The sequence below is a fragment of the Microcaecilia unicolor genome, chromosome 5 (genome assembly GCF_901765095.1).
Source record: "Microcaecilia unicolor chromosome 5, aMicUni1.1, whole genome shotgun sequence".
Taxonomy (NCBI): domain Eukaryota; kingdom Metazoa; phylum Chordata; class Amphibia; order Gymnophiona; family Siphonopidae; genus Microcaecilia; species Microcaecilia unicolor.
In genome coordinates, this window is record NC_044035.1 from 281,818,240 (window position 1) to 281,832,055 (window position 13,816).

At 42.3% G+C, this 13,816-nt stretch overlaps 1 protein-coding gene across 1 annotated transcript in view; it reads left to right on the top strand.

Moving 5' to 3' along the window:
- Positions 1 to 13,816, top strand: part of CADM2 (cell adhesion molecule 2) — a 1,618,262-nt gene that overhangs the window by 1,588,137 nt on the left and 16,309 nt on the right. Inside the window, exon 10 of the mRNA XM_030204240.1 lies at positions 10,502 to 10,629. Within this exon, the coding sequence (XP_030060100.1) occupies positions 10,502 to 10,629 (128 nt within the window). The remainder of the gene's footprint in view (positions 1 to 10,501; positions 10,630 to 13,816) is intronic.

Genomic DNA, 13,816 nt, shown 5'->3' on the forward strand with positions numbered 1-13,816 from the left:
TTATTAAAATTCAAAAATGAGATTTTTTTTTTCATTATTTTCTATGGGTCCATTGATGGAGACCATGTACTTTTTAGTTAAGTTCTATGCTTTGGAAAGTTTGATGTAATAGGTTCTGATCGGGCCGCCAGAGATCAGCTGAGAAATTCTGTGTAGACAATGCTGGAGCAACAAGTGCACCACCATCAAGAAAGACCAAAGTATTCATTCAAGCAAGGTCTACAGTCCAACTAAGTGTCTACATCATCACATCGTACAGCTTAAATGGGGACTCTTTTATATTTTGGGTATTTATCCTGAAATCCAAATTCCTGGTTTCATTCCTATGGGAGGAAAGGGAAGCATGGTTGTGAAAGATAATAATATAACACAAAGGATAAATTCTTTGGATAAAGCTTTCAGTGTAAAAAATAAAAACAAAAAACAAAGCTTAAGCAAACAAAGTTTATAAGTTACTCTACTGGAGAGGGATGAAACAGATGCAGCTATTGCAAACGAGTCAGATGAACAGGCTATTGACATCCCAGCTGGTGTTACTGAAGAAGAGTTTCATCACTACGTAGCTGTTGATTACGATCTACAAACAGCTGACGACAGCACTGATGTCGAGATATGCGCCTACATGCAGGCAACGGCTGATGATGAAACAGATGATGAAATGAGCAGTGAGGCACATGCTGACGAAATTCAACAACCTCCTGTCACTTTTGCAAGAGCGCTGGAGAGTCTCAACACTGTGCGGGGCCTATCTGGAGGCCACTGGATGTCAGTGCTATGACAGTTTTTACCATCTGGCAGACGTAGTCTATGGAATTCACAGACACAATAGTGTACAGAGGACTATGACTGATTACTTCAAGTAAGCCTAACATCAGTTAACAGAGACTGTTTATTGTACGTATAATAAACAGTACTGTACATATGTTTATCAGATGTCAAGCTTCTTTGGGTCACAACGGTTAAGTGCATGCTCCGGTTAAGTGCATGTATTTCTTTGGCCCCAGACCCTTGCACTTAAGCAGATTGCACTGTGTATATATATATATATATATATATTCATTGTTTTGATATGCTGGCCTCATATTCATCATTTTAGTCTGGCGTGTTTTTTTTTTAATAATAATGAATATGTATGAGATGTATGTATGCAAACGAATATGCTAATGTCCCAGGCCACACCCTTTGCCACCAAATTGAAACGGTCAGACTATGGCCATGGTGCCTCTGTTATTCTGACTGCACTATTAGCCATCTGTGTCGTGTATGATTTTAGCAAAATGATTCTTTTTAAATGCCCAAAAAGATACCAAATGAGACAACTTTATGGCCTGAGTATATAATCACAAACACTGCAGTCATAGGGAAGAGTCATTTTATAAAAGGGTTCCAAGGCTGGGAAGACACATAAGTGCATGTGCCCCCCCCCCCCCCCCCCACACACTTTGGGCTCAGGCCCCTTCCAAAATTGTGGCAGCCAACTACATGGCTAGCAGGCATGCTCGAGCTCTGACAGTCGAAAAGTTTCATTACCGGAGCCCTGTCCTTAGCTGCCTGAGCAGCAGGAAATTGGTAGGGTGCTCTAGTCGCCGATGCCATCACTTCTACACATGCTCAGTTCATGTATTTGAACTGAGCATGTGTGGAAGTGCTGGCTTCAAAGGTTGGAGCAGCTCAGCAGCCTTCCTGCTTTCCTGATTCTCAGACAGCTTGTGCAATGCTTCGTGTGCTGCTGGGTTAGCCTGGGAGCCCATACTGTCACCTAAATAGATAATGGTAAGAGCTCCCCCCAGAAATAGCTGTGTGGCAAGTGATTCACTTATCGCACAGCCATTTATTTCCCCCCCCAAAAAAAACCCTCAGCATTTACCCGCTGTGGTAAAAGGGGGTCTCGGCACGCATCAAAAACATGTGTCAATGCCACCACAGGCCTCCCTTTACCGGAGTTTGGTAAAAGTGGCCCTAAATGCACAGTAACTAATAGAAACGTTTTTGCATTCATTCTTTAACAGATTACTGTACAGAAAAAAATGGAAATGAATTATAAATGTAATATTTACAAATGAATGTAAGAATTTTTTTTCTTTGTTGAACAAGTGAGAGAGCACTTTGTCATTACTCTATAAAACATATTTTTGTTTTATAAATTTTCTAATGAAAATAATTTGTTCCAAGGAGGACTTAAAATAGTGAAATAACTTCATGTGATACATTTAACCTGATGCCAGAGCACGGTGTTGCAGTAAACCCCGTGAAAAAACACAAGGTGCCAGAGAGGGGCATAATCGAACAGGGTGCCCAAGTTTTCCTGAGGGTGTCCTCGCAGGATGTCCTCGTAAAGGGGCGGGGAAACCTGTATTATCGAAACAAGATGGGCGGCCATCTTTTGCTTCAATAATATGGTCGGGGACGCCCAAATCTTCACATTTGGGTCGACGTTAGAGATGGTCGTCCCTAAAGATGGTTGTCCCCGATTTTCGGCGATAATGGAACCCGAGGTCGCCCATCTCAGAAACGACCAAATCCAAGCCCTTGGTTGTGGGAGGAGCCAGCATTCATAGTGCCAGGACACCAACCGGGAACCCTAGGGGGCACTTCAGTGGACTTCAGAAAAAGCTCCCAGGTGCATAGCTCCCTTACCTTGTGTGCTGAGCCCCCAACCCTCCCTAAAACCCACTCCCCACAACTGTACACCACTACCATAGCCCTTAGGGATGAAGGGGGGCACCTAGATATGGGTACACTGAGTTTCTGGTGGGTTTTGGAGGGCTCACATTTACCAACAGAAGTTTAACAGGTAGGGGGGATGGACCTGGGTCCGCCTGCCTGAAGTGCACTGCAGTACCCACTAAAACTGCTCCAGGGACCTGCATACTGCAGTCATGGAGCTGGGTATGATATTTGAGGCTGGCATAGAGGCTGGAAAAATATTTTAACATTTTTGTTTAGGGTGGGAGGGGGTTGGTGACTACTGGAGGAGTAGGAGTAGGTCATCCCCGATTCCCTCCGGTTGGTTGTCTGATCATTTAGGGCACATTTTTGTGGCTTGGTCTTTAAAAAAAAGGACCAAGTTAAGTTGGCCAAGTGTTCATCAGGGACGCCCTTCTTTTTTCCATTATCGGCCGAGGACACCCATGTGTTCAGCACGCCCCAGTCCCGCCTTCTCTATGCTTCCGACACGCCCCTGGGAACTTTGGTCATCCCCGCGACGGGAAAGCAGTTGAGGGCGTCCAAAATCGGCTTTCGATTATGCCAATTTGGGCAACCCTGGGAGAAGGACGCCTATCTCCTGATTTGGGTCGAAAGATGGGCGCCCTTCTCTTTCAAAAAATGAGCCCAATGGTTTGCTTGCACTGTAGAAGACAACACTGTTGTTCTACCTTACTGAGTTTATCAATCCCTATCCTTTTTTATTCAGTTACTGCATACAATTAACTGAATAAAAAGCTTAGGATTGATGCCATCAACTAATAAGCGAGTCGTTTGTCTGAGGATTCCAAAAGCTCAAGCAAAGAACAAATTAAGCGTGTTATGGTCTATGCTAAATTAACAGCTATGAGTTTGAAATCATTACGCAAATAATACACTGGCAACCGACAAGCCTTGTTTTGCAGTGAATAGTGTACCAGCAGAGGAACATTGTAACCAGTGGTAAACTAATTAGCTTGAGCCGTTCCCAGTGGTGGAAAGCATTCACTGTCTGATGAGGACTGTAACTGTGAAATCCTTGAACATTCAGCCAAAACAGATTATGAAAGTATTCAGCAATCAGCTCTGCTTTCTGCACTCATCTTGCCGCTGTTGGAGGCTATTACTCTAGAATAGCAATTCTAAACCAGGGTGTCATGACACACTGGTGTGTCACCAAGTGCTGGGAGGTGTGTCACAGAAACATTGATGGTTATTCATGCTTTTAATAAAACCGAAATGTGCCTACCGATTGAGGAGATTTCAGAGCAGGGAGCTGGTACTTGAAATTCCTGTCACTGCTTTCCTACAGCCTGGACCAAAATTGTGGGGTCCTGCGTTTTCTCTTGTGGCTACAATTACCACCACCACAAGCCTGAGGCTCTCCACCCCTACCTCCTGCTGATTCTGATAGGTAGACAGGGTAAGTTTTTAAGAGGGGGATTGTGGGAGTTTAAAAGGGGAGAAGCCTAGATGACACGAGAAAGCAGGATTGAGCTGAGTATGTATTTGGTAGAGAATGTGTGTGTACAAGAAGTCCAGTCGGCAATGTTATTGGAACTCCCCTTCCCCCGCAGTGATCTCTGTGCAGTGTGTTATTATTATTAGCATTTGTATAGCGCTACCAGATGCACGCAGCGCTGAACACCCGACACAAAGAGACAGTCCCTGCTCAAAAAAGCTTACAATCTAAGTAAGACAGACAAACAAGACAGTTACGGGTGAGGAAAGTAATGGGTGAGAAGGGAGGAAGGGACAAGGGGAGGGCAATTGTGGCTAGGAGCTAAAAGCAGCAGTAAAAAGTTGGGTTTTCAGCATAGATTTGAAAACAGGTAGAGATGGAGCTAGACGTATAGGTCCAGGAAGTCTATTCCAGGCATAAGGTGCCGCGAGAGAAAGGAGCGAAGCCTGGAGTTAGCAGTGGAGGAGAAGGAGGATGACAAGAGAGATTTATCAAGCCGAGCAGAGTTCATGGGGAGCAGTGGCGTACCAAGGGGGGCGGTGGGGGCGGTCCACCCCGGGTGCACGCCGCTGGGGGGGGGGTGCCGCGCGCCTGTCGACCTCTCGTTTTCATGCTCCCTTTTCCCCGGAACAGGAAGTAACCTGTTCTGGGGCAGAGGGAGCATGAAAACGAAGAGCCGGCAGGCACGCAGCAACCCCCCCCAGCGGCATGCACCCGGGGGGGTGTTCTTTCGCCGGGGGATCGCGCTGCACCCGAGGGTTCTTTTCGCCGGGGGGGGGGGCGTCGCGCTGTTCCGGGGGGGGCGCTGCACCAGGGGGGCAGGGCGCATCGGCGATCCGCCCTGGGTGTCAGCCCACCCAGGAACGCCACTGACGGGGAGGAATGTAGGGAGAAATGAGAGCGGACATTATCAATCAGATAAAATAAGAGAAAATAAGTTGAGAACCACTTCTGCAGAATACTAGACATATTTTATTGCTTACTTCACAAGTTGGCCTTGTTTACAGTGTGGGGGCAGCAGCAGGGCCAGCCCAACCATTAGGGAAGACAAGGCAGTCACCTAGGGTGGCAGCTCTAGAGGGGGCAGTAAACAGCAGTTGGAGGCAAAAGAAGCAATAGTTCTCACAGCCATACAAACTCCAAAGAACTGTCTGCACATACTTTTTAGCTGCAAAATGTTTATGGCCCTGACTGTGGACTTTCCAACTGGTTTGTGATATGGTTAAGTGAATGGTTCTCAGCACACCCAATCAGTGCAGTTTTCAGGATATCCACAAGGAATATAAATGATACATGAAGACAATATATGCAAATCTGTCTCATGCATATTCCTTGTGAATATACAGAAAACTGCACTAGCAGGATATATCCCAAGGACCAAGTTGAAACCCCTGCAATAAATTAACCTGATCGAATGCCATTTGTTTTCCCAGCTATCATGAATATTGAGGGAAGGGCCAACTTGGTAGCTCTGTGGCACTTCTGTGCACTGCCATGCAGTGAGACGTGGCTATGATTCCCAGCTCAGGTCTTTCCATGCCTTACATCAGCAGAGGCCACCCGAGGGTGGAAGGAGCATAGGAGTAGCCTAGTTAAAATTTCAGGCTGATAACCCAGGAAACCAGGGTTCAAATCCTGCTGCTGCTTGTGACCTAAGGCACAATCCATAATTCCATAATTGTCTGATAACACACACAGAAAAATAAATAAATAAAATAAAAGTCACAATTAATACCTTTTATTAAATTTAGATATTAGATATGTATGATATGTCAAAGAATAAAGTGGTTGCTCAAAGCATATTCTAACCACAATCGCTCAACTGCAAAACACTATGCACAACTTTGTGCAAAAACACACTCAGAACCTTACTGTACCATAAATATACACTGGGCAGAACCTAATACACCAATATACCACCCATATGGAAAATGCAGACCGTCAACAATATGAAACAAGGGAACATATCATCACAAGTCTCATGTAGAGCCACAAAACACCCTAATTCATGTTTAATGTGGGATAAATGCCATAAATAAGTAAATAAATATAAACTTTTAATGTTGAGCACCTGATTCTCAAAGTGGACATATTCCAAACACTATAATGAAAATAAAATGAACTTTTTCTACCTTTGTTGTCTGGTGACTTTTTCTAATCATGCTGGCCCAGTATCCGATTCTGCTGCTATCTGTCCTCAGGTGTCAGTGCAAGTCTCTTTGGTATGAACTGCTCATGTGCAGGTCAGGAAGTCACCCTCGTTAAATATCTCCCTGGCAACCCAGGACACCTCCAGCCAACCCCCCTGCTCTCCCAGCAGTAAGGTAAACAAATTAAACCATAAACCAATTTCTACAACTGGTTACACAAGGCTAGAGACAGCTCCTGCTGTGAGGATGGAGTTAAATCAACATTTAACCCCCCCCCCCCCCCAAAGCAGTGGGATTTCCACAGCTGATCCATCCTGCTGCAGCAGGGAGGCTTAGCCTCCCCAAGCCTCTTATACGGGCGCCTATGAAGCTACCTACCTCATTCAAAGAGCTAGAAAACTTAGCAGCTGGAGTAATGGCATGAAAAACAAACTGTAATAGCCACTTCATAAACTTTTCATGACATCAGACACCACCAGAGAGCTTTTTATCCGGCTGCAGTAAAAGGGAGCCTCGGCGCATATCAAAAAACACACGCTGATCCTAGCGCAGGCCCCCTTTTACAGCATCATAGTAAAAGGACCCCTTAATTTGGTGCAATATTGATTCCAGTTTATAGAATGAGGGGGGTTTACTCTATTTTTTATCCTAATAAGAATTTGTTTAAAGAGAAGCTTCTGGCACTGTGTAGAATCTGCACATACGCTGCATAAGAAAACCACAAGTATTTTTCTCATATTGTATTTAAATTTGAGAGTAAATGTGTCACCTCTGAATCCCCTTTCTTACATAGTTTTTCACCACAGATTGTACATGACAGAACATTGAAAACATGCATCACCCCTACATATTTCAGCTGCTAGTAAGGATTCAGTTTATCTGTTTATTCATCTTAAGCATTCAGGCAAGGGACCAGTGATCTTTGTATTATGTACACGTGTTTCTAAGATGATGGCTTAGCTGTTCTGAGCTTAGGAGAGGAATGTTTTCAAAATAAACATTTGGTGTTCAAAGGTGACCTTGTAAATAGGGAAGAAATAAAAAGGACCCTAACAGATTCTAAATCCGTGGTTCTTATGAGTTGGTGATAGAAAAAACTCAATGATTGAAACAAGTAAGACATATAAAGGGCAATTCTGTAATCTAGGTCTCCACATTTACATGCTGTTTGCATATGTAAATATCTAGAATACTAGTAATAATAATTTCTGCCGCATTTAGATGCCCCACATGTCACCAGCTCTATGGCTTAGGTTACTGCTGGTGTGTAAATGTTGAATGTTAGGCACACTGATGCCAGGTTAACGTACTGCATATTGAAACCAGATGCCATTATATAATAAGCTTCAACTGTGAATCCTTGGGACACCTAAATGAAGGCACCCAGGTTGCAGAATTGTCCTCATAGTAAAGTCATTGTTCCTTCTCTTTTCACTTAAAGGAAACTAGGAGTAAAGCAAGGTCAAGCACAGATCGGCTAAGGGGTAGACTAGACTCTTGGTTCTCAACCCAGGTCCCATGACACACCCAGTCAGTTGAGTTTTCAGGATATCCATAGTGAAAACACACAAGAAGCATATTCCAGGTGAGATCACAATCACAGTTTGGATTATTAAGATCCTTGAAAATCAGAGATAAAACATTTTTTGCTGACCAATGCAACATTTTGATTCTATAAATCAAGTCAATCATACCAAAGATTCCACAAGGACCTGCTCTGTGTGTCTGTGTGTTTTAGTTCTATTATAACATCTTGGTTGGAGTGGCTGGTCAATCAGGAGAGAGTCCTAAGAGCCAAGGTGACTGAGGCACTGAAGATAGAAGATAAAATCTTATATTTCCGAGATTTTTGCACTATTTCCCTACCCCTAAAGTTGTGGGAGTTTGAGTGTAGCCTGGCAGGGAAATGGGGGCAGGTAAACTGGGAGTTTTTGGTTTGACTGAGGGGGCTGCATAGATGAGGAGGAGGTCTGAAAACTGCAGAGAAATGAAAGGTAGCCAAAGTCACACCTACGTGGACATAGACAACAATTAGGCAATTGAACAGCTCTCAGAGCTCCTTCAGCAACCACAAACACAATCACCAGATCAGAAGACAAGTAAGGTATTCTTATCCACAAAGATTCTAATCAAATTATTAATCTCAATATCACCAGAATCAAAGATATAATTAATAGTTTGTTGTTTGTCCTGTTTGTCTGTCCTAATTAGATTGTAAACTCTGTCGAGCAGGGACTGTCTCTTCATGTTCAAGTGTACAGCGCTGCGTACGTCTAGTAGCGCTATAGAAATGATAAGTAGTAGTAAATAGTGATCTAGCCAAATTGTCACCTTTGAACCTAACTTGGTGGGGCAGAATTTCAACTATTAACCCTTTAGTGTCCAATATTCCCGTAATAAGCCATATGGGAACAGATTGATGGGAACATTGGACACTAAAGGGTTTTAAAATGACTTTTATGCCTAGAATCTCTTATTTTCTATGTATTCTGCCTTCTCTATGTCCCAAATCTCTATATAGATGGATTAATAAGAAATTCTGTGCATTTATTCGGCAAAATACCCCCCCCCCCCCCCGGCATATGATTGTCCAAACTGAAAGCATCCAAGTTTAATGATGGACTAAACTTTCCTGACCTTTAGTATTATCATTTGATTACATTAACTAAATATGGTTCTTCTTAGTTACATTATTGCTCTGATGATGTCTCTCCCTCTTGGTTAGAAGCTGAAGCATATATATGTCCTCCCATTCCATTATCTATGTTGGTAACCAAGAGAATCCAACAACACAGCAAAGATGACTCAGGAATGAGTAGACAACATTCCAGTTAATAAAACAGTTTATTAAAAGATGATTGATACTCGACACAGCTGTAACACCACTTGGGCGCATGGAGTGCACAATTTATTATCTCTATACAACTGTGACAACCAATTTATCAAGCGGATGATCTGATTTGATATGAGACTCCTCATGCAGGCCTACTCAGCAGAAACACAGCTGTGTCGAGTCTCGATCATCTTTTAATAAACTATTATTAATTGGAATGTTGTCTACTCATTCCTGAGTCATCTTCGCTGTGTTGCTGCATACTGTGTATTCTGTGAAGATTTGTCTCTTCTGTGTATACATCGGGTAACCATGAGAATTGCCTGTACCGTCAAAAAGATGGGCACATATCATCAACTCATCTAACACCCAACTCTTTTGTTTGTTGCTGTTCTATAATGAGCACACTCAAAGTTTCTTGCACACAACCCAAAGAGGGCATGTCCATGGAATGGGCATGGGTGAGCAAGGGGCATTCCAGATAAGTAGGTGCAGTGTTATAGAATACCATGGTTAAGCACCAACTGTGCGCCAGGGTTTATGCCAGGTTTCAAATGGCATAAGTCCTCAGGCACTGGAATCCACCCTAAGCACTATTCTAGAAGGGCTGCCAGCCCAGAGTGTCCTTTAGAGAATAGTGCTCAGTGCAAATTTTTCCCAGCGCCTAAATTTGAGTGCCATCTACTGAATCTGGCTCAGAGCTTTTAAAATAATGCCCATAATGGAAATCTAACAACTATCCCAATAGGATACTACAGGTGCTGTATACAGCTGCAGATTTCTGGCTCAAGAGTTTAATTGCTCTGACATTAATCAAGATAAGTGTAGTAATTCAAGAACCAATGCTAGCGTGAATAATGGTCTTTATGAATGCACAACATATTATCTGGCCAATTTCATCAAAGCTCAATCGTCTTCAGAGAAGGCTGCACTTTATCTCCTGCCTTTTCTCTTACAATAGCATAGAAATGACAAGATGCGAATACAGGAAGGATTCCCACTGAGACTAAGCTGATATAAATTATGTATTATGCAGAGACTGTTCTTCTGATGCTATTTGATCCCCATTCTTAGCTCCTTGTTTTTACTTCTATAAATAGCAATGGCCAGATTTTGAGATGTATGATTGACTAGAACATCCTTTCTATCTAATAACCTCTGCAAGAAACTAGTGTTGGTGAAATTTTCCGTGCAATTTGCATCCTAGAATTCTGAGATATCATTTACAGGTCCATCACATTGCTCATATGTAGTTCAGAAGTGAGGGTAACCTTTATGGACTAGCAATGGGCAAAATGTTTTCTTAGCTGTTCGTATAGGTCTAATAACATGCCTTATCTGATCATGACAATGTTTTTCTTCTTTTCCTAGACCCCAGTACCCTGGCAGGGCAAGTGGGACCTGACCATGCTCTTATAGGAGGAATAGTGGCTGTAGTGGTGTTTGTCACTCTGTGTTCTATCATTCTGCTTGGGGCGATATTTGGGCAAGACATAAAGGTAGGATATATTGAATTAAAGTGCATTTACCTCTTTTTTTGGGGGGGGGGTGGGGGAAGTACATAATACTTTGGACCCCTGTTTACTAAGCTGTGCTAAGGGCACGATAGCATTTTTAGCACAAACTAAATGCACTCATATATTCCTATGGGTGTCTCTAGCGTTTAGTGTGTGCTCATTTTAGCACGCAGTAAAACGCTAGTGCACCCTAATAAACAGGGCCCTTTATATTGTATCATTTGTTTTCCTTCAAATTATACTCAGATATTGTTATTCAAAAGATTTGTCGGGTTACATTGGGAGTTAAGAATTACTCCCCCCCCCCCCCCCCCTTCAAAACTGCATATTAGTTAAATTTTTTTCCAGCCAACTCATTGCCCAGAAAAAAACTTATCTGGTTAAAACAAATGACAATTTTGTGTATTCTGGGGCACAGCTTTGGTTTATCCAAGTAGCATTAAATATCAGCTCTATGAGGGTCATTTCATAACAGGTTGCTTACGTTCAGAAGACAAGCAGGCATCTGTTTTGGACTTACTTTATAAAAAACACTCAGGGTTATGTTTACTAAGGTGTGTTAGCGTTTTTAAACGTGCCTGTAAATTTAAGGGCACATTAAATGCTAACGTGCCTATACATTTCTATGGGCGTGTTAACATTTAACATGCATACACCATTTATGCGTGTTAAAAATGCTAACGCCACTCATAGCACTGCTTAGTAAACATAGGCGTTAGATACCTATGTCTCTATATTCAATTGCCCCAGAAAATAAATAAAAGTAATAATAATAAAATGAATAAATAATAATAATAATGAATCAAAGCTGCCAAAATTGTATAATTTATAAATTTCATGGCTCTGTCCATATTCCTCTCAAAATTCACCCAAACATGCCCAAACTCAAAATATTTAGCAGTATGCTTGTTGCTGTCATCATACATATTTACTCGCAGCTGGGGAGGGTGCATTCTATAAGCAACAATTTACACACATATACGTGTATATTAATGTGAAAAAGTTCTTTCTTCCGTCGAAATTTAACTGGATAATTTTGGTCAGCAACAGGTGCTGCAGTGAGCTTAGCATGACATCTTTATCCAGTTAGCGCTAGTTGAGGGTATTCAATGGAAATTTAGCCTAAATCTCACTGAATAGAATATTCAGGGTAAAAACTGATACCAGTTAACTCCACTGCTGACTGAGCAGCTGAAAATCGACACCATATGCGATAGGTGGCAATGTAATAGCATTTGAATGTAGCTGATCCCACCCACTGCTTTACATTCTCCTTGCCAATCAAAAGTTAAATCCATCCACCCTTTTCCTGGGGGCTGGGGTCAATTGAAGGAATAATGTTATTTCTTAGCCTTGAACAGGGGCAGCCCAAGGCAATCTACCGCCTGAGGCAGGGCTGAGATGCTGCCTTCCCCCAGTCGCAGTCTGGCATCTCCCCCTTCCCCAAGCCTACCTTTTGTTTCCCAAAGGCAAATGGTGGCAGTCATTTCCCCTAGGCTACCCTGCTGCTGGCATCAGCCTCTTCTCTCTACTGCAGCCTGCCTCTAAGGAAACAGGAAGTTACATCAGAGAGGTAAGCTGCAGCGCAGACAGGAGGCCAGTACCGGCAGCAGAGCAGCCTATGGGAATCGCTGCTTCCGACGACTTTCAGCAACAAAGGTAGGTTCTGGGGGGGGAGGACTGAAGAAGGAAAGGGGAAGAAACCAGACCACAGTTGGTGTGGGGAGATATGCCACTCCCTGAAGAGTGACGCCTGAGGCCTCTGCCACTGTTGGCCTAATGGTAGATCTGCCACTGGCCCTGGAGCTAAGTTTACCAACTTTGGCATGTTCTGAGACTATTCTAGTCACAAGACTACAAGAGACTTCTTCAAATAATATCATATGTCACAAAATTAATATTTGTTGAACTCTCAAAAAATGAGGCAAAAGTAAACGTGCCTGATCAACAGACCCAGTACAAGAAAGAACACCCAGGAGAAAAAGCAAACTAAAGTGTCAAAAATATAACCTTACACACAATCTATAGAGAGTAAATTGCTCAAGATAATAACTCAGATACATTTAACATTGTCAGATTCGCTCAGTGTCACTCTTCCTGTACACTGTACTTATTCAAAAAGTTAGCTATTGTATTGTTCTGAGGAAGAAAAATAATGCAGTAAATGGATTCATGGGGTAGACAAAGTAGGCAAAACTCATTTCAGTGAAAAATCAAGGCTTAGAAAGGGTGACTTTTTTAAATGCTGAATTCACTTTTTTTTAAGGATGTGACCAGGAAAGCAATTTCTTTTCAGGTTGTTGGGCCTTTATTCATGATTTTTGGACCTTTTTGGTTCCATTCATGTTGCTAAATGTTTAAATCATAGGTTAATGCATGTTAATATATCCATACACATTTAAAAAACTGTGTATCCTTAGGGGATATTTATTTATTTATTCATGACATTTATACCCCACATTAGCCTGAAATAAACTCAAGTTGAATGTGGCTTACAAACAAACAATAAATGCATAAAACATAATGATGTACAAAATATAACTCAAATTACATTAACTTCAAGAAGCAAATTAATATATGTGCAGTAAGAGTCCCTTTTACTAAGACTCACCGAAAAATGGCCTGCTTTGGTGTAGGCACGTGTTTTGGTTGCAGGCAGGTCCATTTTTCAGTGCACCTGAAAAACAGGTCATTTCTTTTGTGGCTAAAAAATGGACATGCAGCAAAATTAAAACCAGTGCACATCCATTTTTGGCCTGAGGCCTTACCGCCACCCATTGACTTAGCAGTAAGGTCTCACGCATTAACTAGGCGATAATCGTCAGTGCACATATACTGCCAATTACCGCTAGGTAAGCGCCACATGGTAGAAAATTTGTACCGTATATTTTGGATGCACGTCAAAAATGGAATTACCTCCCGGGGTACGCAGTAGCCGGGTGATAGTTCCAATTTGATGCACATTAGACGCACGTACGTGCCTATGCACCTTAGTAAAAGGGCTCCTAAATAACCAGTGATTTAGACTGTCTCAAGGACAAACAAATAATTAAGGGTGGATACGTGAGAGCATAATTAGGCAGGACTAGATGGGGAAAAATAAAAGGAAGAAACGAGATTAAGAAAAGGATGTGTACATAAAGGGCCAGATTCTATATATGGTGCATGA